The sequence below is a fragment of the Corvus moneduloides genome, chromosome 5 (assembly GCF_009650955.1).
Source record: "Corvus moneduloides isolate bCorMon1 chromosome 5, bCorMon1.pri, whole genome shotgun sequence".
In the NCBI taxonomy this organism is placed as follows: domain Eukaryota; kingdom Metazoa; phylum Chordata; class Aves; order Passeriformes; family Corvidae; genus Corvus; species Corvus moneduloides.
In genome coordinates this window covers 47591612-47618340 of record NC_045480.1, presented here as the reverse complement: position 1 = coordinate 47618340, position 26729 = coordinate 47591612, and the positions used below count along the sequence as shown (strand labels likewise).

The 26729-nt window shown below is 37.5% G+C and overlaps 1 protein-coding gene across 1 annotated transcript in view; it reads left to right on the top strand.

Annotated features, from left to right (window-relative positions):
* Positions 1-10489: 10489 nt before the first annotated feature.
* FBXW7 (F-box and WD repeat domain containing 7) overlaps positions 10490-26729 on the top strand; it is a 103740-nt gene continuing 87500 nt past the window's right edge. Inside the window, 1 exon segment of the mRNA XM_032108732.1 lies at positions 10490-11047. Coding sequence (XP_031964623.1) covers positions 10559-11047 — 489 coding nt within the window. The 5' untranslated portion in view covers positions 10490-10558.

The following is a 26729-nucleotide window of genomic DNA, read 5'->3' as shown; positions in this document are numbered from 1 at the left end:
AATGCACCCAGGATATTGTTGGCCTTGTCCTTCAGACTTTTTTTAAAGAATGGGCAATTGAAAACAGGAAATTAAAATAAAAAAATTGGGCAGTAGCCTGGAATAAGCATTGTCCATTGTGGATCTTGAGGTAAAATTTGTTGTTGATAACTTGGAAAGACTTGGGGGTTTAATTCTTCTTCTCTTGTTTCTCATCATCTTGTATGCTTAGAATAATGTAAAAAATTGTAGAGTTCAAATTGAGGGGTGGCTATTTAGTCTTGATAGAATATTCTTAATTTTTACCATAACCTTATAATAATTTTTAGGAAGTTAGTCTGACGCAGAAGCCTGCAACTGAACAGAATAGTGAGATTGGACTTCTCATGGCATAACCTGCATTGCTTCTCCTTTACTTCGTTAGTCATTACTATAACAGGCTTGAAAATGCTGTTCTGTGCATTGAAGCTTCTTGGGTGTAAAGGGAGTTGATTATTCTTGCTTATTAGAGGTGGTATAAGAGCTGCTTGAAGAAGGAATATTTACTTCAACTGGTTTTAATCACTCAAAGAAAAACGTTCTTTAATAGTAGTCACAGTTCTTGATTCTCACTTTTCTCAGCTTTAATCCTGCTATCATCATCTTTTTTAACCACTGGAATGCTTTTCAGTCTGAAGGGTATATATGTTCCCATCTGTTTGTATGTTGTTCCACATTAGAGAACTCTTTTCTCAAACAGCTCTGAGGTAGGGGACAATTTGGTACTTGGTGTTAATTTCCTGCCCTTCCTCCTGTTTCCATGTAACTAAATTAATTTTAAATTCAACTAAATTTAGCTGCTATTTGTTCTCAAGGTCTGTTAGCCCACTTCAGTTAAAGATGACCTTTTTTGGTCCATCTTTTGTGCCCTGTGTTCTAAATGACTTTTTTTGGTTTTTTGATGTCTCTGCTCTTCTGTGTGTCTGCTTGTTTGTGCTGCATTTCAGCAGCATTTGAATTGTAGTTTTAGTGCAAGAAATCATGCTACCATTTTGCTAGAAGTGGACGCCAGCCATCTGGTAAAATTGCAACTCACTATTAGCAAAACCTATAATTTCAGGAAATGCACCCAAAATTACTTTTATGATTAGTGGACAGGAAAGAAACCGAGACAGAGAAGTCAGTTGGGTACTTCAGAAATCACTTTGAGGTTTGCAGGCAAATGTCTTAATGGCAGTGGTCTTGCTGCCAAATGCTGTTTTGCTTTTGCCTTCCGAATAGTTTGCATTAATAATGAGCAGCTCTGCTTGGAAGTTATTCATGTATCGCTCTTACGATGCAGCTTCGCAAAGAAGCACCAGGAGGGGTAATAGTCTGTGTGAATGGATATGTAAAGTGGTTCAGCATACTGTACTGCTAAGGTTTTCTCACTGGAAATGCATCCCAGCCCTAGGGCCACATTCAGCAATGTTATGGATGCTGAAGAAAAATTTATGTTAAGGCTGTATTGGCCATACGACACTAGCCTTTGTGTTAAGCCTAGTAGTTGGGAAATAAGTCTGCACTGAAACCAGGCAGGGTTTAATCAGCAGTTTGGTAATACGTTTTGCCTCTGTGTCAGTGTGGCAGCAGAGAGGAGGTGACAACAGCTCTCATTTGTGTATATGCTCAGGGAGAGGCAGGCAGCTCACCATGCTCTGGTAGCTGCACTTGTGCTGCATGTTCTGCAGTTGTTGAATGTATGTGTTAAACTAAGATGGAGTATATTTCTAATTTAAGACTTAAAGCGGTGATGAATTTACTGTCTTCCTAGTGAACTATTACAGTGAGTAATTATCCTCATAGTTAATTCCATTTGTATTTTTCTCATTTCAACACTTAGTGATTGGATCTTGCTTCTTGTCTATTGGATCAAATCCATGTTCACCTAGGCAGTTGGGAAGAATGGAGTTGTTTCTGCATAGTAATCACATTACCTGTTCACATAGAATGGACTTCATCATTGAGGTTTCTGGTTCCATGTGCTGGTACCTATGGCTTAATGTGTGTTAATTCAGAAGAGCTTTTCCACAACACAGTAACACTCCAGCACAGCTTAACTGAAGTTCTCTACTAGAAAGCTATACTAGCAGAGTCATCCTCATTGCTCCTCAGACTAATTTCCTATGGATGAAAGGCCGTGAGCAGTATAAAACTATCATAAGCAGTTGTTGGTGTGGGCAGCTGGGAAGGTCCTTGTATGCAGTGGTGTTGATGATGCTGTAAAACTGACTCACAGGGAATATAGGTGGTCTGGTCTGGGGGCAGAAAGGCATATGAAAGTAGAACAGAATGCATAGTACTGTGGAGATGTTGGGCCAGCTTGGAAAGCCCTCACAGCTGCCACAAACTTCGTTTACTTACTTTTTGAAAAGAAGGTTGAATTCAAACCTAAAATTATCCAAACCTGTTAAGTTTTAAGGAGTACTTAGTCTCCTTTTGTACTGTAAGAGGATTTGTGATCCTTTTTTGTAGAGAAATTCTTTGTTACATGTGTATCTATCATGAAGAGTTGGGATGATTCTGTTGGTACACTTCTGGCCTTTGGTAAGTAGCTATACAACAGCATCTTCAAATTTGAAAGGCGTATGAGAAACTGCCTGCCTGGTTTTCTAAACTGAGAATTCTTCAGCCCACTTGCTTCTCAAGTAATGTAGCTAAAGATACTCTGTTTATGTTGTTATAAGTATGATCTAATGTTTGCTTTTGGCAAGAAACTCTGCCTTGTTAGTATGCACAGAAACCATAGTTTACACGAGGCTGAAATATTAACTTTCTGTTCTAAATTGAGCAAACAAGGATGCTTGTGCTGGATCTTTAGCAGTAGTAGTGCAGGCTTCTTGTAGTAATCTAATTCATGGGCAAAACAATAAGCAGGTATTCATTAGTATTCGAGGTAAGAATTTTTCATTTGGAGAGATAAAAATTTTAATATAAGAACCCAAATAATGGTACAGTTGTCAAAGTGGAAAGGTTAAGACAATTGAAAATTGTGTGCTTAGCTTTTATACCTCAGAGGTCCTTTCAATGGAAAAATAATCACTGCTTGATATTGAGTGGCAGCATGCAGGATTATATGGAGGACTTGCCTGTTTTGTTTTTAGTAGTTGCTGGAAAACTTGGCACCCTTTAAATAATTCAAGGCTTTTTTTCAGCTTTTCCTTTTCTGAGGAAAAGGGGAGAGAAGCCTTTCATTAGTTCCACATGATAGTTAACTTGTCAGATTTTGCAGCTTAATCCTTCTTCTTTTAAGAGTTGTTAGTGAAAAGACAAACCAGTCGTCTTCTTCATAACAGTCATTACTAATATAAATACTGAAAATAACATAATTGTTTATATGAACACAGTAAGATTAGTCATAATACAGGTCTCCTCCTACTGTGGATTGTTGCCTCCCATTATATCTTTTAAGGAATGCAAGTGATTTTATTCTAGATTATATCCATTCAATGTTCTTGATAAGAACATAGCAACACAGAATTTAAATTAAAGAGTAACTTTTGGACTTTTATTGTTTGTCTTGACTTTCAGGGAGCTAAGAAGTGTGAACAGTGTTCTTGATAGAGTGACTTGAGCTCCCGACTTCTACAATAACACTGTACTGGTGTATTAATAACTTCTCAGTTGGGATATGGCTTTGAGGAAAGGGACTTAGAATTTTGTTGGGGTTTTTTTAAGTGCAGTTTTCTTATTACTGTGTGATGGAGGCTTTCAACAATTTCTTCATGGGTCACTTTCACATTTCCCTCTTACCTCCACCCCATCCTTGCCACAGCATTACACAGTAATTCTCATTTTCTCATGTGTCAAATTTTAAGGTAAAATCATAACTTCTGTAAGACATTATTCACTGATTATTTGCTATGGTATTCTTCTTTTTGAAGCAAGGAAAATGCAAGGAGGTTCGGAAACACTTCAAATACAAGAATTAAGGTCATGAGTTACTTACAAACAAGTGTTGGCAGAAAAAAAAATCCCCTAGTTTCTCTCTTCCTCTTATATGTTGATTGCTTTAATTTGGACATCAAGCCTCTATTAGTACATTTTATAGTGTGGTTCTTTGTGCTAGAGCATTAAAAACTGCTACAACTTCAACTCAGATTATCCCCTCTTTTAGCCAGAGCAGCCCTTGTTTTGAGAATGCACAAAGAGGGAAGAAAAGGCCTTTGGTTTAAAGCGTTAAGATTTGATGCTTCTCTTGCTATTGCAAAGAGAATCTGTGGAATCCTTATGAGCTCTAACACATCCAGGTTCTGTGTTTGTGTGTGCCTGAACCTTGTATGCGGTTGTATGATCATACACACTCTATCATAATCTAAAGAATGTGACTGCTTGTAGCTCAGACTGTTTCTTCTAAACTCTTGCTCAAGAAAGGTCTATTCATCTCTCTTCTACCTCTGGTATTTCCTTACTGAGCCACTTAGCCTAAATACTGCTAAATATATGTAAATTCTTGTAGCATTTACTTGTTTTCTAAACTGCTTTTTGTATTCTTATTCTCTAGTGGGTTTTGTGTACTATTTCATATTTTATCCCATGTTAAATACTTAATGTATTTGTGCCAGAAGAGGGTAGGATTACGTGATAGGTCTTTCATGCCCAGAGTTAAAGCAAAATGTTGTTTTTAATGGTTTCTGTGTAGTTGTCCTCTGATAGCCAGGGATGTGGCTCTGTCAAATGTATTATCAGATATTGTCTCTCTTTTAAATCTCTTTGTTTTCTGTGGGGAACGGATCGGAATGAAGCAAAGTGTCTGAGACTGTAAAGTAGCACTGGAGGCTAAAGGGGATTGGGAAATTGAGGCCTGGGATTAGAGAGGGAGCCATTTTCAGAGGCAGTCCTGGGAGGAAAAAACTAAGTTGGATGGTGAAATAGGGAGAGAAGGGGTAAAGTCTGTTGAAATAGGATTGTGAGGTTAAATAGAAGCAGGTGAACAGGAGGCAGAGACATCTTACAGTAGACCATATGTGGTGGGAAACCTGGAAGTGTCTTTGTTCAGAAACATTCAGGAGGAGAGGTCAGGACGCCAGGACTTGATGAAAAGCTTCAGCAGGTATATGGAAAGTTGGGCCTGAATTTCAGTGGAGAGGGAGATAATTAAAACTGGCTGCAAAAGAAGATTAAATACAGCTGGACTTAATTAAATTTAAGCAGGAAATGTTAATTGTGGTATTTTTTAAATTTAATGAATACTAAATCTATTCTTTTGTGTGCTGTCAGATTTATGTTTGACATAAGTAAGTAATTAGAGGAGCACTTTCATTTAGTGTTTGTTGCATTGGCCACTTTGCACTGAATAAACTATTGATTGTTAAAGTATATTGAGATAGTGAAAAAGGAGCAGGATAATTTCTAATACAACAGAAACATTGCACATGCTATTCTATTAAGTGTTGGCAGAGCTTTGCTTGGAGGTTAATAGTAAGGTAGTAGCAGGGAATCATTTTAGCTGCTATTTTGTTCTGGAGCTTGGAGCTGTGAATAATGGAGTTGACTGAGAGATTTGAGGTATGTATATGTTTGGAAGAAGTAATTTATCATTCTTAGAAGAAGCATGCATGCTTGTAGAATGAGATACATTGTTAATGATGTATTTTATTTTGAAGAAAAGCTACTGAAAATTAGTGTTTCAGTCTTGCTCTAATCAACGTATGTGCTGATGAAATACAGAAGGTTTTTTATTTTCTTCATCTGTGCAATGTATCCAACACAGGTTTGTTACTTTGCTATTGTTCAAAATCTTTCCCATATATAAAACTGTGTAGCCAGTAATCAGACCAATAAATTAACTGTTTTCTTTAATACATCATGTACGTGTCTTGCTCATAGTGTTTTGCAACATTAGCTAGCATGGCCATACTCAAATATATATTTTTCTTTAGTAAAACACGGTTCACAGTCTCAGTATTAACTGTGTTACTTATTTGTGCTTGCTTGATGCTGCATGTAAATCCCCTTTGTATGCAAGGGGTTTTTCAAACGGGCTTAGCAGGCCTTAGATAGCCTGGCTTGTGAGATGTATTTGCACTTTGTGTGGTAGTTTGGGTTTGGATCAAGTGCACTTTTTAAAGTCTGGTTCCTGATTGTCCACACCTGCTCTCCAGTAGAATGAGTTGAAGCACAGCTGTCCCAAAGCACCTTCTGGGTGAAACTAAAGCAGAAGGTGTGCTCCAACTGTGAGGGTCATTTTAGGCTTGGGATGTCCAAGCAGCTCTGGGAATAAGTCATTTCCCCTTCCCAGAGCCGGTATCCTGTGGGTGCTGTGTCTCAGCTTTGCACATCTGCCCCTACAGCACTGTGCTGATTGCTCGTGAGGACCAATGCACCAGTGTCGGTCTTGGGCAGAGTGTGCTTGTAGGGGTCTCATACTTCTTTTCAGAAGGTAGATTTGGATGTTGAAATGAAACCTGAGGAGATCCTTAGCTTGGGTGGGATGTTCCTTTTTTGCTTTTACGTCAATTCAGTATTGCACAGTTAAATAACACAATAAAAAGCTCAGATACACTACAGTGCTACGATTTAGTCAAATATCTACAGAAGTTTATGTGTTAGTGCAATTGTCTTTGTCCACTAAATCTGTAATCTCAAAAGATTTGTTCTAGCAGCATTCACTGTGCATAAACCATGTTGTGTCTGTAGCTATTCTGTCTTTTCACGAAATGCTGTCATGATACTTAGGTTAATATCCAAGTTAGTCTGATATATTAATTTCCAAGTTAATTCTTTAAAACCTTTTCACAATTTGTTATATTTTGTTAAAAAACAAATCCCACCACTCCCCAACCTCCACCTCTCTACATCCACCTTATTTCCTTTATTCCTTGCAGTTTCAAGTGATAAAAAAGGAGTAATAAAAACAAGCAGTACTGATAGAAATTTCATTTTCCCATAGTTAGTGGGTTTGTAGGTTAAAAATATTTAACGACTTTTGTATCTGTATTAGCAGGATAGAGATGTTTCAGCAGTAAAGCAGGAAGTGAAGTGGTCATCCTCTCAGTACAGAATGCAACCTGTTGTGGCAGATAACCCTGAGTAGTTTTCCCTATAGTCTTCTAGTATTGCTTGACATTTCTTGTTTTGAGCAACTGTTGTTCATATTTATTTTTATAATCTACCTTCTGTGAAAATATAATGGATGAAGCTGAAGAATTATGCTTAAACAGCATTTAATATTCAATAGAGGTGGGGGCTGCATGCAGTCTTCAATAGAAGTGTGGGATGCCTTCATCAGCTCTGAGTTTACTGTTGGGTGAGTCTGGAGACTTCCATTTTCCATAGGGGTCTCTTGCATTTTGTTTTCCCATGCAATGCAAGTGTTAAGAAACTTACCTGGGAATTGCCAACTTAGATTCATTGACCAAGTTTAATGAGTTTTTCATGTTTATGCAAAGTCTTGCACTGCAATGTTTTGGTGTCTGTCTGAAAAAAAAATCTATGTGATCTGAGGCAGGTAGGAAAAACAGTGGTTTTCCTCAGGGGTTCTTCTGAATTTTTGCTGGTTTGAGTCATTTTAGTCTCTGACTGTATAAATGAAGGAGACACTGTATCAGCTGAAAACACATCATTTCAGTTCTCTGGAAGCTGATTTGTAAATACACTTTGTCCAGCAAAATAATAATCCTTTCTTATTCCTTATCTACCTTATATATGGAAATTATTGTGTCTTGTGTATTAGCTGACAGTAGTTAATTCTGAAAGCACTTACATGACAGAAGGCAGCTTCAATGTTTCAAATCTCTCAGATAATGTACATCCATCTGTTCTTTAGCAAATGCATCACCTCTCTGCATACTGATGATTTCTGATGTAGCACTGCTTGTAATTAAATTTTGATAATGTATTTTACAGGCTTCTTGAAAAAACAAGTTGAGTTTATTCGTGCAGATGCAGAGTAAAATGGAAACCACTAATGACTAAAGCTAATTTCATGAACTGATGGTCACTCAAAAATGTAGGAATAATTAAAAATATATGATACTACTAGTGTACATTTTTAATTGGCTGGAATTTTATTTGGGTATAATAACAGTAACAACACTGATATTTTTGTCACTTAAACATTTAGCGGATTCTCGCATTTGATTAATGTTTCAAAGCTGACCTTTTATGTTCATTGCTTACAGATACAAATTGAAAGTATGTATTAAATTATTGAAACAAATGCAGCATTTGCAGTTTTATCAAGTACATACTAAACCAATAATTGCATATATAATGCTGCTGATACTGAAAAAATGCAATTAAACTTCTAAGCTGCACTCATGGCTACTTAGAGAAACATTTGTAGTGGAAACTGGAATTGCTAGATTGTGAAGACGTAAACATCTTCAGCTTTTTTTTTGCTTTTTTTTTACTACAGATTTTTACATTACTTAGTGCTTCAAATTTCCAAGTTGAGAAAATAAGATGTAGTATTGTTTTGTTCATAACACCCAATGTGTGTAGCAAGCCTGATACATAAGTTCTAATAACATCAGATTATGTGTGCAACCAAACTTGTCTTTTGATGAAATGTTATTAAACATCACTCCCACATGCTAAGGTTTCTGAGCTTTGGGGAAAACTGTTAAGTGAAAACATTTCTCTGAAAGCGTACTCTTCATGGCATCTTTCTCAAGTGCTCCTTACTGTACATAGAAAAATACACACATTTGTTTTTGATACCACTTGAATATAAAAACAGAGACGTTAGCTTCTGTTTTGGGTCATGTGCACCCAAGTGTCCTAAAGCTTTTTATCCATGGAAAAATCAAGCGTCAGCACAGAGTCTGTTTCCTTCCATTGAATGTGTGGAGCTTAACTGTCTTTTAGTGTTAGCTTCTCATTCACTGACTGGAACTTAATGGATACTTTCTTTGAACACATATTTCAGTGATTGATCTTATAAGGTTTTATTTGGGGGAATCTTCACCTGGGTAGATACGTGGAAACTTGAGAACCCTGTCTTTGGGATGTAAGTAGTGTTTCCCTGAGGAAGATGGGTGCAGAGAAGTGCAAAATCTCAGCTACGAATCCTCCTCAGAGAAGGAGCTGAAAAACATCTGTAAATGTGTTTCTGTGGCTTTTATAGTACAGCACACTGAAAATTACAGTAGAGCTATGGTTTCTGGTACTTTTTTCCCTCGTCACCAATAAGGTGAATGGAAAAAAGTTGGGGTTTATCTGTTCCATCATCCGAGGCCCTAGGTTTTGTGTTTTGAAAAAAAAAAAATTAAACTGTAAGAGATAGATGACTTAAGAGAAAGGAGGGGGTGATGCTGGTGGTGGTCGAGGTTCAGAGATTATTGTCCTGTGCTCATGGAAATGTCCTTTACTGCTCCTACTCCAAGGATACTCAGAAGTTGTGCTCCCTTCCAGCATTTGTGGTGTTGTGCTTTCCAAATCTCTCTCTCACAGTGTAGCCTGCTGAGTGTGTGGTGTGTGTGGGCTGTGGGCCCCCCGAGGACAGTGGCTCTAAGCTAATTTCTCTCTGCACATGTTCTCATGTACTGCTTTCATAGCCTGTGGATCTGACTACTTGCTGAGTTGTGTCTGACTTGACCTACTGAAAACATTGCTGGAATCTAGGGAAACCAGAGTCTGGATGTGCCAGCCTCAAAGGCTGTATAGCTGGAAATCTGATACCAAATTTAATAATGAATTAGTCTGTGTTCTAGCCGTCTGTACTTATATATTGCTTGGATGCACGTGGGTAGTTGAATGCATGAATAATTTGGAAATTACGTTAGTATTTTTCAGTTTTTATTACTATGCACCTAATTTTGGCCTTTTTTAACATCTCAGAGACTCATTTAACAATTATTGTAGCTTCTTAGACTTTGGAGAACTTTACTGCTAACAGTGATTTTTTTTCCTGGTGAGGTATATGCCATTTCTGGGCCGTACAGGCTGCCTAGTGATGTCTGCTTTTGACCACTGGGCATCTCTCTGGCCAACTTAAGACTTGGCAGTGATAAAGCTGTATTCTTTAATGGGTGTTCTCTCCTTTATTAATCTAAAAGGAAATTAGAATAACAAGAAATGAAGCTTTCAATTATATCTGATAATATGCTTCTCTTAAGGCATAAGACCAATAGCAGTTTGTGAATAATATACAAAGTCTGTAATCAAATGAGAGGGAAAATAAATGCTGTTTGAAATGATCCATGTCCAATTTTTTGCAAGTAGTATTGCATACTTGTATCTTCTGTTAGCATGAATGTTAATGGTTCTTGTGGATTCTCTAGGAGGGCAACTAGTTCTTCTGAATTTTGCAGAATCTGGTGCTTAAAGAGACCATGATCAGACAGTTTGACAGAACAAATAATGCTCTTGCTAGAAAGTTGCCTGCAGTTTATTTGGGTTTTTCTAGTTGTGTGTCGAGTAGAAATTATTCCTTGTTTCCTGGAAGTTTTTAGTTGCTAGGAATAATACAGTGAAATAGGGTCTTACTGCTTTATCTAATAAAAAAATATAACTTTTGTAATTTTCTGCTTTTTCTTTATCTCCTTAGAATGTGAAGGCATTTGCATCTTCAGATAGCCTAGCCAAGGTCCAAGAAGTAGCAAGCTGGCTTTTGGAAATGAATCAGGAACTGCTCTCTGTGGGCAGCAAGAGGCGGCGAACTGGTGGATCTCTTCGAGGTAATGCTTCCTCAAGCCAAGTAGATGAGGAGCAGATGAATCGGGTCGTAGAAGAGGAGGAGCAGCAGCAAAGACGACAACAAGAGGAGCAGCACATTGGGAGGAATGGGGAGATAGGAGGAGAAGAACCTGGATTTGATGGCAGGCATGAGTCTCAGCAGGAACAGTTAGAAGAAAATAATAATAGACTTATTACAGTGGATGAAGATTCTACTTGTAACCAAGAAGAAGATGATGATGAACATGCTGGTGATCAAGAGGAGGAGGTGGAAGAGGAGGAGGAAATGGACCAGGACAGTGATGATTTTGATCAGTCTGATGACAGCAGTAGAGAAGATGAACATGCTAACAGTAATAGTGTCACAAATTCCAATAGCCTCATGGACTTGCCCATTCACCAGTCATCACCATTCTACATGAAGACAAAGGTGAGAAGCTACATTTTTTTGTGCTCTTAATCCTCATTAACTTCGGATTTTGGAAATAAAATGGCATATTTAGCATAAACTAAAGTTTTACAATGAAGCAAAGATTTTATTTCCTAAAGAGTTTACGATGAAGAATTTATGCACTCCACAAAAACTATGCTATTTTAGCTGTTAATATTCAAAATATTTGCATGCATTTGACATGAGCAAATACTACTGTATATTTTAAGGAATAGTGTTCTGATGACTACAGTCAAAATACCAAGATGTTTCTTTATAAATATTTTTACTTAAGACCTTCCTGGCATTATTTATGATATTTTCCTTCTCCAAGTGGGCAAGAAGGAAAGGTAAGCAATTGTACATGTGTTATGTTCTCAGACGAGATCTGAAAAGATCTTAGACAAGATCTGATTTCATCTCGGTTAAAACATTGTCATGAAAAAGTAGGGTGGAATATTATAGAAACATGAAGGTCTTCCTGCTGGCCTGCTGGGTTCCTTGACAAAATACTGGTTAAAGAAAGTGTGATAGCCAGTCATTCAGTTAGAAAATCGTTACATAATGTCTTATGTTATCCTGCTTGTGAGGACCTTGAACCCGTGTGCTGGTCATTGCTTCAGATTTGCAGTAAGAATATGGAAATTAATCTTCATCTTTATTTCTACTTATATCACCTAATGTTTTAGATTAAAGAAAGTTATTGGGTTATTGCCTGCAGTGCGCATTCATACTTCACTGTATTTTCCGAATTCTTTGGGAAGGAGGAATTCTGTTAACTCTTAGGAGCAGAAAAACAATGAAAGCAGTGTTATTGACTAGTAAGAAAGAGAAGCAGGCCTTCTTCTGGAAGAATGTTGTTCCTAAGCCTATATACTAATTTCTTTTTCTTACTCATTAATTGTTAATAGAACACCTAGCCTCCCCTCACCTTTCAAAAAACAAAACCTTTTAAATTTTACTTAAAAATGTAATTAAAACCTGATGTAAAACAAAACCACAAAAACCAGTCATTTAACATAAGTTAACAGGTTGAGTATGAACATAAATTTATAGAGATGGATAATCAGTCTTGAAGATGCACCTGAACAGGTATATAGGATGAACATTTGCTTTTGGAATCTGCAATGATGTTTTTGTTAGTAACAACAGTATGCAATTCACTCCCATGCTTAAAGTATCTCAGCTAAAATCTTTGCTTTTTGAAAAGTTGTAATTTTTCACATGAGTTTTTTATATAATTTTATATTTATAGTTCTAGTCTTCAAGGTACTGAAGTATGTTCTTTCTAATTTGGAGTGAAATACTGTCATATTTCATATAATTGAATTGGATTTTACAACTGAAATTCTTGGTTTTATTTCAATGCATTAGTTTTCCTGGATTAGTGTGACTTACTTAGTATCATATAATAACTTGCATCCAGTATGGACAATATTTAATGGAGGAAATTTTTATGCTCAAAAATGTGTTTTTAAGTCTCTGAGTTGGAAACTTGTTGAAGTGCTTTGTAAGTAACTATACTCAAATTATGTAGAGGCAGAGCGGAGCGTAATTTTCAGTGGTCAGTTCTGAAGTTTTTTTTATTGACTTCAATAATGAATGTAGCTTTTTCTTTCTTTTGTTGAGATGTATTTGACATGAACTGAAACAAGCCATTTTAGCCTGAAGGAAGCTGTCTGAAATATCTTTGTACAGATGCAAAATTTCTGTGTGGTCTGATAGTTGCTCTGCATATTCAATGCAGGGCTGGCCATTTTTGTCTGTGCTCTGTCCTCAGGCTGTGCCTCTGCAAGAATTGTTGGGGACTCAGGTAGCAAACCATATCTGGGAATTTTTTCATAGTGCAGGTCTGTTTTAGTAAGTTTCAACTGTGTACCTGAAGTATCAGCACAGGTTAGAAAGCTGCTTGAGCTGGCACTGCTCAGCACAATGGCTACACATAAAAACTGACAACATGCAACATTAATGTTACCAATTCATTAATAAACCAACATTTAACCACAGGAGAACATTCTATGTTACAAAGTGTTGTGGAAATACATCTGTGTGAGCATGAGTGAATTACCAGAGCAAAAATAAGCATGACTAATTAATATGCTGCTTTTGATAAAAAAAGGAGTGTTAGCACATTTGTCAGCTGTATTTACATGTAATTTCTGCTTCTACCTGTTGAAGATAGACTCATCCTAGGAACTTGAACCTGGTGAACTTATTTTTAGCTTTTCAGACGTGTTTCTCAGCATTAGTAGTCGAGTACAGTTCTCATAACTCTCGCTGAATTACCTTGCTGTGTGCTGTACTCTGTGAAACTTGCTTTGTGGCACCATTATAGGGAGTGATGGCTGAATGCCCTACTTCATGTTTGTGTGTCAGATGTAAACCTGTCTCCTCAAAGGCATGCATTCCTGATGCAACACAGTTTGCTCTGCTTCTACATATGGGCAGCACACTTTCACCACTATCAAATACCAAGAGATAATAGTGAGATTGGACAAAATACCAACTGCTACTTCTGCAGGTGCTGTTGTGCAACTCATCTTAGCTTTTTAATATCTCTGTTCTTTGTCCTTCTACTTTGTCTTCTTTTCCTCATAAACTAAATAAAGTTTCTCTTTAATTGGACTTTGTTTTTGCTTGTTGACCTGCAGACTTGTGTGTGGCTAAGGGAGGAAATATCATATTTCCCACATAACACTACAGTGCACCCTGCTTGGGTTTGCTGCCTGTCACCTTAGTAGCAGCAAGCTCGCTGTGTTCTACCTGATAAATTTCATCAGAAGCATAAATCCCATTGTATTTATATAAAAAGAATTTTTATAGATACTTACGTTTTATATAATGTTTATATAATACATACATAAATATATAAAAATACGTAAAATACTTGCCTCACACTACTGTTCTGTGCAAATAACTGATTTAATTGCTGCCATAATATTGTGAAAATGTTATGACTAATGGGCATGGGCACTTGAAATGAGAAGGACAGTGGTTCAGGAGAGACTTCGTTGCATTCACCAACACCACAAGGGAATCCAGAAAGATCCTTGTGGTTACCTTCATGATTTCCTGCATAAAATATTAGGCTGCTCTGTATTGACTTCAGTGCAAGCTAAAGCTTATTTTTAGAAAAATGTCACTGTTTGCAAACAGGAAACTGTGCAGCAAGGCAAGTCCCTCAAGCCTAGTTTAATAGTTTGTTAGTTATCATCAGTGTTTAAACTTCTTCACCTTTACTCTGCTCTGCCTTCTTCCTGTCATCTGACTTTTTTTGACCATTACAATTTCGTTTTATTTTCATGTTGTATTGAAGAGCTGTTTAACAAATTTGGTTTTTTATCCGCATATGTTAAGAAATCAAGTTCTTCCCTGGAAGATCTCTTAAAAGTAAATAATAAGGCAAATATATCCATTGGGCATACTTTTCTGTTTTTTGTTCTTGTTGCGAACAAAACTTCCCTGAGCACTTTGATATGGGAGCATTTGTCCTGAATTGCAGATATCTTTGTATCTTGATCAACAATCTGAATGAGGGGATCAAGTGCACCCTCAGTCAGTTTGCAGGTGACATCAAGTTGGGTGGGAGTGTTGATCTGCTGGAGGGCAGGAAGGCTCCACAGAGGGGTCTGGACAGGCTGGATAGATGGGCCAAGGCCAATTGTGTGAGGTTCGACAAGGCCAAGTGCCGGATCCTGCTCTTGGCTCACATCTGCCACATTCAGTGCTACAGGCATAGGCAAAGTGGCTGGAAAGCTGCCCAGCAGAAAAGGACCTGGGAGTGCTGGTAAAGAGCAGCTGAACATAAGCCAGTGTGTGCCCAGGTGGCCAAGAAGGCCAATGGCATCCTGGCTTGTATCAGCACTAGAGTGGCCAGCAGCACCAGGGCAGTGACTGTCCCTCTGTACTCGGCACTGGTGAGGCCACACCTCAAGTGCTGTGTTCAGTTCTGGGCCCCTCACTACAAGACAGACATTGAGGGGCTGGAGCATGTCCAGAGAAGGGCAGTGAGGTTGGTGAAGGTTCTGGAGCACAAGTCCTGTGAGGAGCAGCTGAGAGAGCTGGAGTTGTTTAGCCTGGAGAAAAGGAGGCTCAGGATTGACCTTATCACTCTCTACAAATACCTGAAAGAAGGGCGTAGCCAGGTGAGGGTCAGCCTCTTCTCCCAGGTAACAAGTGATAGGACAAGAGAAATTGGCCTGAAGTTGCACCAGGTTTAGATTGGATATTAGGATACATTCCTTCAGGGAAAGGTTTGTCAAATGCCGGAACAGGCTCCCCAGGGAGGTGGTTGAGTTACTGTCCTTGGAGGTATTAAAAGACATGTAGATGTAGCACTTAGGGACATGGTTTAGTGTTTGACTTGTAGTAGTGTTAGATTAATGGTTGGACTTAATGATCTCAGATCTTTTCCAACCTAAATGATTCTATGATATCAGAACTGCGATTAAAACTCAGTAGCAACTGTGCCAAGGACAGTTAAAATTTGCTTATGCAATGTATTTACCTATTTATATACCAAATAATTCCATGCATTGGGATTTCATGTTTGACTGATTTGCCTAATATGATGCAAGCCTTTTTCAGAGAGCTTTCTGTTCTATAAGGTTGGCCTGTGTCCTTTGTACCTAGAGAATTGATGCTCAGTTGTATTAAAGTGACCAGAGATTTCTCACGTTAAATACTTTACTGTTTGTTAGTTTTTACTCCAGTTGATCTGTGTCTTATCAAATGTTGTCATATCTGTTTTAAAAATACTAAATAGCACAAGAGAGCTAAGTAAATATGTATAGTAGTCAGACAAAAACATGTTATTGATGCTGATTCTTCACTGATTGCATTGTATTTGTGGCATTTCCATTTCCAGTGCTCCGTGATGATTTTGTATTAATTGAATTCTGCTGGGTAACAATTAACCACCACATAAGCAAACAAATGCACTTACATCCCATGTTTCTTAGCAACTGCACTTAAATCCTTTTATCCCTCTGTACATGTGGGATTCTGTTGCAATGCAAGGACAAGAATGTATTACTGGTAGTTGCTGCCACTGTGAAATAGCTCATGTAAATTAACATTCTTGCTTACATGAGATTTAAATTGTTTGCCTACCTGTGCTCATACTCTTGAAATTGTAGTACTAGCAGATATATCATGCCAGCAATATTTTGTGTTTATCAAAAGTGGTGTTTATGGCAGAGGCGGTACTGGCATGATTTTGTGGAAGAAAATTTCATCAATCCTGTTAATCCTATTTTATGTCAGCCAGTGCATTATTTTCTCTTGTACTGACACCTGGGTTTCAGCATAGGGTTATCCAGGTTGTACTTTGTTTACTTTTACAAGTGTTTTTTCTGTAAATCATTAGGTTTATTTGATATTTCTGAAATATTTTGGTTGTTCTAATTCCTAAAAAATATTTTTGATCATAATACATATAATCTTTAACTTGTTCCAGTTTTTTTTGTCTTTGTTTGCATAACTGTTCCTGTAACTCCCAGTTTCATAGTTTTTAAATATTAATGACTTCAGTGTACTTAAATGTTTTGGTTTTAATTGACATTTTTGGCTCCCATTAAGATGAGTTGTGTTTCTTGAACTGCTGCAAGCCTTTCATATTGAGAGGAGCATTGGCTTCTGGGTTATCTTAGAAATTGTTTCTGAACTGTTACAGTAATTTACAGGTTCATTCATCTCTGGTTTGGGTTTGACGTGTTTTGTGGGGAAAAAAGTCATGATCACTTGTATGCAAGCTCCTACAAATCTAACTTTGTTCAATTAGGTGTTCTTAATCTAAAATTCAACATTACATGTTTTTAATATTAAATGTCTCTAATGTCCCACCTCAGTTAGGAAATAATCGCTTTAAAAAAACAATTAAACACATGAATTCATGAAAAGCATTAGCTCCATTATTTCCAGCAAATATTGTCACAGATTTCTATGGTTAGGGAAAATAGCTACTTGATATCTGACTAACAGGAGTGAAATGTAAGGACCTGAATTTTAAAATCCAAGTGAGCAGGTAGAGGAAGAAGATTGTTAGCTGGTGCGTAGCCATTTTTCTTGTTCGGTGTTTCAGAAGACACTTTTGTCTGCTCTGCTTGACTGGAGGGATTTCTGAAGGAGTGGTGGAGCCCATTTATGTGAGATGCTGTATCCTTCTGGACAACAGGCACTGTTCAACAAGAGTCTTTGCAACAACCCTCTATTACTTTAGCATTTATTTCTTTTTCTTCTATTGAGGCTGTCATAAAACTTAGCAAATTAGGTTATATGGATGTGAAACATTACTTCTGTGTTAACTGTTTGGATTGTGATGGTGACTTCTCATAACGGGTCAGGCATTCGTGCGTGCAGAACCGTCCAATTACTTCACTAATTAGTCTCCTCTTCAGATGCAGGTTTGCTTGTTGCAGGATTGTGAGTTGTGCTTGTTTTGTTGGTTACCAGAGCTTCCAAGGAAACAGAAAACAGATTAGCTAAAATGAAGATTAAAAATTCGTGTATAGTTGCATCTACAACCACAAAAAACACTTTTATACCCTTTCATCAGTTGTCATATTTTAGCTTTGCTTCATTACTAAAGGTAATAAGATGATTTTTTTAATGGATAGATTTAATACATAACATATATTACAGACAACAATGGTAAAGGCTGAGAAGCAGTTTAATTTTCATGTAAAACCAGTGTACTTTGACTGCAGCATCCTCTGCCATACTATGTACCATACTGTCCATTTGGCTGTAAGTCACAAGAGCGTGTGTGTAAGTAATGGTGCTGTTCAAGAGTGCCTTTTCTTTGTTGTTTATTGACATGGGAGAGTGGAGGGAGGGAAGACAAGAGATTAGCTGGATTGACTTTGGGTGGGCTGGAAGAGGCTGTACCACAGGAAAACTTGTCCCTTGGAGCTTAAATACCCATCTTTTCAGTTCTGAAACAAATCTAAAGCCGTGCTCACATACAGAGCTTTCATTCTTAAGTAGTGCAGGCTGGGACAGAGTTTTTTGCTGCAAGGTGACTGGTCTAAGCTTGTATATAGAGCCACAGAGATGAGAAGGATTTATTTTTTCAGGGGGTTTTGGCTTTGTGTGGAAAGATAGCATTAATTTTTTAAACTGAGGAAACCTCAGATTACGCTGGGTACTTTGTGCATATGTGAAGTGAAAAGGACTCCTGTGTGAAAGTCTGCACTTATTGTCAGAATTATTGATACACTAAAAGCAGGATAGGGGGATAAGGGGGAATCAAAGATGATTACAGAAATGCTGATCCTTGGAAGCGGATTTACTTTTTGTGTACAGGCAGTACATGCCATTAGGCAAAAGTTGAGGTGTGTGTAGGTGGAGGGTGGTTTGTAAGTGTGTGTTAATATTTTTCTCCTTCTCTGAGCAGCAGAGGGGGCTGCTATTGCTTTGCTGCAGCCCCATGCAGACTTGTGCGGATTTCCTTTGCAAAGGTTTTCCTTGCTCCTGCAGCTAAAAGCCTGAAGCATGTTTTTTAAGTGTAGGGAATAAATGTAACTGGAACAGAAGGACTCAGTATTTTTTATTTGTCAAGAAATATGTTTCCAGTATAGAAAATGACGTAGGAATATTTCCTTTTAAAGAACCAGTATTAAACTTATTTTCAGAGGGCTTGCGTGATGAGAAGGCAATGTATAGTTCTCTGCTCTGAGTACACAGGAGAAAGAGAAAAAATTTCACACTACAAAAAGAGATTGTTATTTTTACCTGTTTTTTTGCAAGGATCACAAGCAAGGTATGTAGATTCTTCATGCCTTTCAGTTAATGCTTTAAAGGGTTTTTAACTAAGTAATTGCTTAAAGCTGTGTCAGAAAAGCTACACATAAAAATTGCTCCGATTGTTGAAAAAAGGCAACAAAAAAGCATTGACAATTTTTTTTTCTCTTATTCCTTCCTATGATTCTCCTTTCTAATTGAAACTTCTTTCTCATCACTCTTTAAAAGCTTAGGAACTGGCAAATTTTTCCTCCCTTGGTTATTCTGAACTACACCACTAAAGTGCAATTAGTCAAGTAAGTGAATAAATGGTCTTTACATTTATTTAGTCTTGTTCAACTTATTCATCAGTGACCTGGATGAAGGGAGAGAGTGCACCCTCAGCAGTTTGCTGATGGTACAAAACTAGATTTGACAGATACACCGGCAGGCTGTGCTGCCATTCAGAAGGACCTGGGCAGGCCGGAGAGTTGGGTGGAGAGGAATCTGACAAAGTTCAACAAAAGGAAGTGCAGGTCCTGCCCCTGCGGAAGAATAACCCCAGGCACCAGTGCAGGTTGGGGGCTGACCTGCTGGAAAGCAGCTCTGCAGAGAAGGTCCTGGGGTCCCTGAACCAGCAGTGCTCTTGTGGCCAGGAAGGCTAATGGTGTCGCAGAGAGCATTAGGAAGAGCATTGCCAGCAGGGGAAGAGAGGTGATCCTGCCCCTTTACTCAGCCCTGGTGAGGCACATCTGGAGTGCTGTGTCCGGTTCTGGGCTCCTCAGTACAAGAGTACACGGAGCTCCTGGAATGAGTCCAGTGGAAGGCTAATGAAATGATGAAGACACTGGAGCATGTCTCTTATGAGGAAAGGCTGAGAGAGCTGAGCCTGTTCATCCTTGAGAAGAGATAATTGAAGAGGGGATCTTAACAAGGCATGCAAATACTTTAAGGGTAGGTATTCAGAGATTGGGGTCAGACTCTTCATTGGTGCCCAGGGACAGGATAAGGGGTGATGAGCACAAACTGAAACACAGGAAGTTCCATCTGAATATGAAGAAAAACTTTCCTTTGAGGGTGACAGCACTGGAACAGCCTGCTCAAAGAGCCTGTGGAGTCTCCTTCTATGGAAATACTCAAAACTTGCCTGCACATGATCCTGTGCAACCTGCTCCAGGTGAACCTGCTGTAGCAGAGAACTGGACTGGAGGATGTCCAAAGGTCCCTTCCAACGATTCTGTGATTCATAACTGCCAGTTGGAATTAGTTTTGCATTACCATGACAGTTTAGTTATTTTCAAGCAAGTTTTGTTGTTTTAAAATACATTTTCTTTTTACATTTCTGATACAGAGCCTTGTTTTTGTATTGGGCAGTAATAACTTTAGAAATATTCATACTTGGAGATTAATATAAATCAACACTTCTAACCTTTGATTTCTTTCTCATTTATATACCCCACAGTTTAGTGCTAATCATTCCAAGCATGCAGGATCACTTGGCAAGGTTACACAACTGTCATTAGATGTAGTTTGTTAAATATTAAAGCATCCATGGAAGGAATGCAGATTCTTTGTTTCTCTGTAGATTGCAAGGTACTTCCCCAATTTTACTAACCTGCAGCATGCTTTACTACAAACACCAGTGTTTTGTTTGAAAAGTGCTTCTTACTTGCTGTGCTTTTACTTGGCTATATTAATTTATTATTAACATAAATTAATTATAATTAATTATTATGATGATTTGTCAGCTGTGCTTCTGCATTTTCTAAATAGAATTGTTCCTACACTTTCACTTGTACATAAAACTGATGTGTTAAATAATTGCCGTTCTGCTAATTTTTCCTACTCTGTAAGTGGATCTTGAAGTTTGCCAATAGCTATGTGGCCTATGTGTGTAGTAATGTGGTTATTATTGATAGAGTTTGTGGCTTACCTAAGAACTTTGCTATCTAGTTCAGCTTTCTCATGCAAAGTTCTTGAAATACTTAGTCATTAAGTTTGACTGTAAAGTGTCACAGTCAAATTAAGGGAATTTATAATAAATTCTGTGTTTTTTTCTTTATGTAGGGTGTCTTACCACTTTTCAGTATGATTTTTACAAATACTACAACAATTAAAGGACAGTGCTAATATATAATTTGTGAAGTAATTCTGTATAGAGAGTACAATCAAGAATCTTAGTGCCTAGGAAGGAAGACAGGTAGTTTAAGAGAAAACATTGATTCTGACAGTTTAGGTCATAGTTTGTACTACAAAGTTCTATTTAATAAGTAGATTTTAATTGATTTTCTCTTTTCCCTTCTTTGCAGAAAGTTGCCTTTTTTTTTTTTTTTTAAATGTAGAAAGAGGTAGTGCTGATTTAGTTTCTCATTACAGAGATTGCTTACTAGACTGAAGTCCTAGCTGAGTAAGACACAAGCAATTTTCTACTTCTGTGCCAATAATTGAGGTCAGTCTTTAAACTCCAGTCAAGGGATTTACCTCAACTAGCCATGCTGGAAAATAAATGTACAGAGCTTTGGATCATGCCAGTCGTCTCTGTTGAGGCATCTGACAATATACAATTGCCCTTTCTTTGCAGTGAAGCCTACATCAGAGCATACACCTTCCATTTCCTGGTGGTTCTTACCAGACATGTCTCGTATGTTCTCCTAAACATATGTGTAATTCTTTTGTAGCTATGTTGGTTGGTTGTTCAGTTTCCTAAAGTAGGAAAGTTGCCAGCCACCTTGGGCAGGGGTGTGCAGAAACAGGGTAAAGTACTTGAATTGTCCTTTGGTTGCTTGGCTTATGCATTGCTCCCTAAAGGTAATTATTGGGGAGTTACTTATGTATGTTACTCAAACTTCCATATCAGTTTACTTTATGTAGAATAAATTAAGTTGATGCCTTCAGGATAACTACCAGAAGCAGTGTCTTGTTGTTGCGAATTTTTTTGTAGACTTAGAAGTCAGTGTCGGTTCAGCGCCCACGTGGTTTTTGGTCTGCATCTTTGTTGTCAAAATGAAAATGAGCTTTTTTTTTCAAAGAAAAGAAAGAAAAAAATGTGCAGTAGTACTATTTCAACTCACCGATTGTGTGACAACAACATTATGAAGTAGAAATCATGCAAACATGCTTCAGAATCCTTTCAGTATGCTTACTCTGTTGGGATATGTGACTTGTCTAACAAATACATTTGAGAGCTCTGCCCCTCTTAAATATGCCATTTGTTCCTTTTGTTGTTCTTGACTATGTGGCACATGCTATTGCCTGATGTGATCGTTAGCCCAAATATTTCCAGTCTGTAGTGATACAGCTGTATTTACTCAAGCATTTATCAGTGGATGCCATTGCTCCGAGTGTCGGTATTAAGCTGCTTCTCCGTTTGAAGCTTAACTGAAGTTGGTATTACTAGTTATAAAACTTAATGCAAATGATGAATCAAAGTGTAGAGCAAGTAAAACTTTTGCGGGGGAGTTAGTTTTTGGTTTTGTTGACACCTCCTTTCCCAAACGGTTGTTAAATATTCTTGTAGCTATGAATTTGAAGTGTATGCTTAAAAAATACAAGTTATGAACAGTAAATTTCTTGCGTTTGCTGATGTTTGTGCTTATAAAATCATGAGATCTGAAATTAGCTTAGGGGGCTGGAGGAATAGAAACTGATCTGAAGACCAAAACTAAGTTTAACACCTGCTGCAGGACTAACATTTTTTTCCTGATAAGTTTCTCACTCAGAGCTATTTTGCAGATTACAGTATGTCCTTTATTTCTGTAGGAGAGTTTTCATTATCTGCAGAACATGTGGCTATTCAGCAAAATGTGCACACTGAAGGTATTTTCATACCTTTATAAATTCATGAGTATAAGGAGAAAAACTAGACAATGTCAATTTCTCTGCTAGTTTAATAATTTCTGAACGGGCAGAATGTTTAAAACCAAAATTTCCAAGCTGTCTCAGCTCATGTTTGAACAGACAGCATCTAATGTTCATCATCAAAGGATGATTTTTGACACATGAATTGTTCTTTGCGAGTACATGGTGTCTGATCTGTGCATGCAGCTGTGCTTGTGTAGTAATGATATAGTGCATTTTGTGTAGACTTATTGATGAGCTGTTATGTTTTGTTTATGTGAATGTTTTACAGTTTGGTTTATTGGTGAAATTTCTATTATAAAAATCCCTGTAAAACCTAGAACAGGTATTTCTAGAAATGATTCTTTTTGTCACAGGCATCTTCTCCCTTTTTTTCCATAGTGTGGTTAATGAAGATGCTGTCTAAACTTCATGCAAAATTTTTGAGACTTCTGCCCATTCTCTTCTGGCCAAACAAGTTCAGGAATTCACCAAATCATTGTAAAATGTGTTTTGTGTTAACAAAACTTTATGTGCCTTGACTCTGTATGGTATAACTTTTGATGTAATATTACATATAGTTAAGTGTTACTGAGATTTTAAAGGAGAAAATCACGAGTTCTTGTGCATAGATAGGTATCTTGATAATAACCAGTAAAAAGCATTGCTGTTGGGCATCTTTTTTGTTCTTCTGTCTTATTTCTCCTTTCTACTCTTGCTAATTTTAAATTTTGTTTCTTTAGTTTGTAACAAGAGGAATTGGAAAGAGGGAGAGGACCTGAGAAGGACACAATTACTAAAGAAGTGCAGAGATTTCTATCCCAAGTCAAGATGGTCCCAACTATTTCTTCATAAAACCTTGCTTCTTTTAATGCTTGTTCTTACTGAAAGGTGATGTTTTCTACTGACTTCACTACCAGACCACATATTGCATAGTATGAAAGGAGCAAATTGTGAATTTTAGTAATACTCAGTGTAATTCAGTCTTGGAAGACAATGGCTATACTTTCCAGCTGTGTCATGACATATTACTCAGTTAATGCTAATAAAATTTTAATACATTTTTTCAATCCCTGGCGCCTCTGTGAAGTGGAAAATGTACTTATCGCCACCACAGATTGCCAGCAGGGATAAATTCCACCTTATTCATCACCAGAAGTCATTACTACTTTCAAGTAAAGTATTAGCAACATTTCCTGTAAGTGCAAATCACATTCTTACTCAGTCGATGTTTCAAAGTGGGCAGGAGACCCTTTGTTCTTCTCATTTAAATTATGGAGTGTCCCTTAAGGATGGCAGCTACCATGATCATTATTGATCCAAATATATTGAGTACTAAAAATAATTAAAAGACAACAAATAATAAACACACTTTTTGCCAATGTCATAATTCCTTCAGTTGTGATCCCTTGGTCAGATTTTCTAAAATACACAGAAAATAAGTGACTTAATTAAAATGAATGCGTAAAAATAAAATAAAGAAAGACGAAGCGACACAGCTAAATAGAAGAAATCAGACCAAAAATCATTCAGTATGGATCACTTATTCGTGCCAAATGTAATAATGTTGTCCCTTGACTTTTAAGCTGGATTTCATCCAAAAGAAGGACACTTTCAGTTGGTACTCAGAGGCATTTACCCTTCTGCACAATTTTTGGCTTTGGTATATTAGTATTAGCACTAGTATTAGCACTAGTATTCCATGCCCTAGAGCAAGTGTGCTGCGCACTGTGTGTTCAGGTATTCCCGTATATTTGTTTTGGAGGACAGGCTGTTGACAGACTCTGACTCTTCCCACACTGTGCCAGGCAGAATTTGGTGCTGGTACACTGCATGTCTTTCTTGGCAGGGTTTAGTATCAGAATGCCCCTAAATGTAAAGCTGGATTTAGTTGACCATATACTAAATGTAAATTCTATTCAATATGTACGAGCATTTTAAATAATAAAAGTGATATTTGAACAAATCAGAGAAAACCAGTGTTTGTTAAATAAAAACACACTGCCCTTTCCTCTGGAAAACAAAGAAAAAGGTGAAAAAAGGAAAAACAAAGGTCAGGTGGCAATCACCATACCAGTCAAGAATGCCAGCCCTTCCACATCCTACCTGCTTTTTTCTGTGCTCTAAGCATTCTTTACTTCACATATCTTGAGGTTTATAAATAGCCTCACACCCCTTTGCAGTATGCTTTTACCAGCTGAAAAGGATTATATAGCTTAATTTGGCACTATCAAATGAATGCCATTGTAACAATCAGTTGTTGCATTTGTTAGATTTATGTGTATTTATGTATTTTACAGTGCTGGTAAGAAAAATAGTCTCATATCAAAAGAAAACCTTGAAAACCATTTTGTTTCAAGCATACAAACGGTAATACTTTGCATTGTTTGGCCTTTTAACTTGGTAGTAGTCAATGTAGCTAATCTGAAGAGTGTTGTCAGGGTTTTAATTTTTTTTTGATGCTGAATAAACACTGTCTGGACAGAATTCCGCTACGGAAGAAAAAAAATTGTTTAGGTGTGTAAGGTGGCAGAAATATTTTTAATACCTTTTTGATGTTTTGGGGCTTTTTCTTGTTTCCATTTAATATGTAGAAAGAAAGGTCTAAGTCCAAACCTCATTTTTGACAGTGCTTTTTGTACATTATTTAGAAACTGATAAACATGTTTTAAGTATTTTAGTATTGCCTTGTGTATTTTTGTGTGTGTAGGTATATAAGTAGAGAATTTCTTATTAAAAGTCTTGCATTTTACATGGAAGGGTGATATAGCGATAAGAAAAGCTGAATTTTGCAGTATGGAAAACTAATTTTTCAGTTTCCTATCTTCCCTTTTCATAACAGCGGCCTCCTTGCTGAAAACCACCTGCTTTCCCCTTCCCCCAGCTTATTCTCAGCTGGGAATTTGGCTTGCATTTTAATCCAGTGTTAAATATTGCATGACTTCTCTACCTGTTGTAGTTCTTAATTCTTGTCTCAGCTTTATTTAAAGGTGCAAAACCAGCATAAATAAGTGGTCAGCAAATAAATTCCTGCAGAGCAGCTGTAGAAATTCTTTTTAACAGCTGTTGCAACACTGGCTAAGGAGTTAAACTTGCTTGTCCAACAAGTCGTGTTATAGCCAATGAGAACTGGGCAGACATTTCTGGAATATTTGTAAAATGCAAGATGATGCAGCTGGTTTTCTGTCGCATACCTGGAATGTTTTCTGAAATATTTAACGGCGAAATGAAGACACGTGCTTTAAAGATAGTTTAAAAAAAAGTGACAATGACAACAAGACCCCATAGTTCAGTAAATACAGGAATAAAGTTAGGGGACTTGTAAAGTTAGGGGACTTGTACAGAAAAGCCAGATGATAGAGGCCTCTGGTTTCAAATGGTTACGTAAGGTAGGAATTCTCTTTTTTTAGATGCTCATGGTTAAGTATTTTTTTAATGTTATGATAGCATCATTAGTAGTGGTATTATATAGTCTCGCCAATATGTACTTTACTAGCCAGTCTATGTTGCTTTCATAAACACTTCATGAGACCTTACAACCCATTATCTTGTGCAAATGCAGATGTGCTCTATTGTGGTAGTACTGTCATGACTGAGGGCAGATCGTATGCTTATAGCTGCATGTACCTGCAAGTTCCCCTCCCTTGCTTTTGAGATGGAATTCTGCACTTGTTGAGAAGCCTAGGAAGCTGTCATCACTGACATCTTTTTGGGACCAGCATTACATGCTAAGGGATCCATGGACAAAGAGAGGTGATCTAATAGCTCGTTTTGCCCAAAGGTGGCGGTTTTGACTGCTCTCCATTTCTAAACTGTCTCTTCGTGCATCTGGCCCCTTTGTGAGCTGTATATACAGTTGCTAATCTAGTGGATAAGTGACTTAGCAACAACAAAACTTGAGGATTTTCAGGTATCCTACTTACTGGAGTTCTTTCAGACCTCACAAGCCTGACAAATTTTACTGCCAGTTTATGGAAGAGCTGGAAAAACTGGCCAAAGCTAGAAGGGAGAAGTTTTCTTCTTTTTGCTGCTAGAGTCTCTATTGGACATTTTTGTTTCCTTTCAGCTGTAAAGACAATCAGCTGTGGGATTGAACAGATCTAGTAGAGCTCTTGTTTTGTTA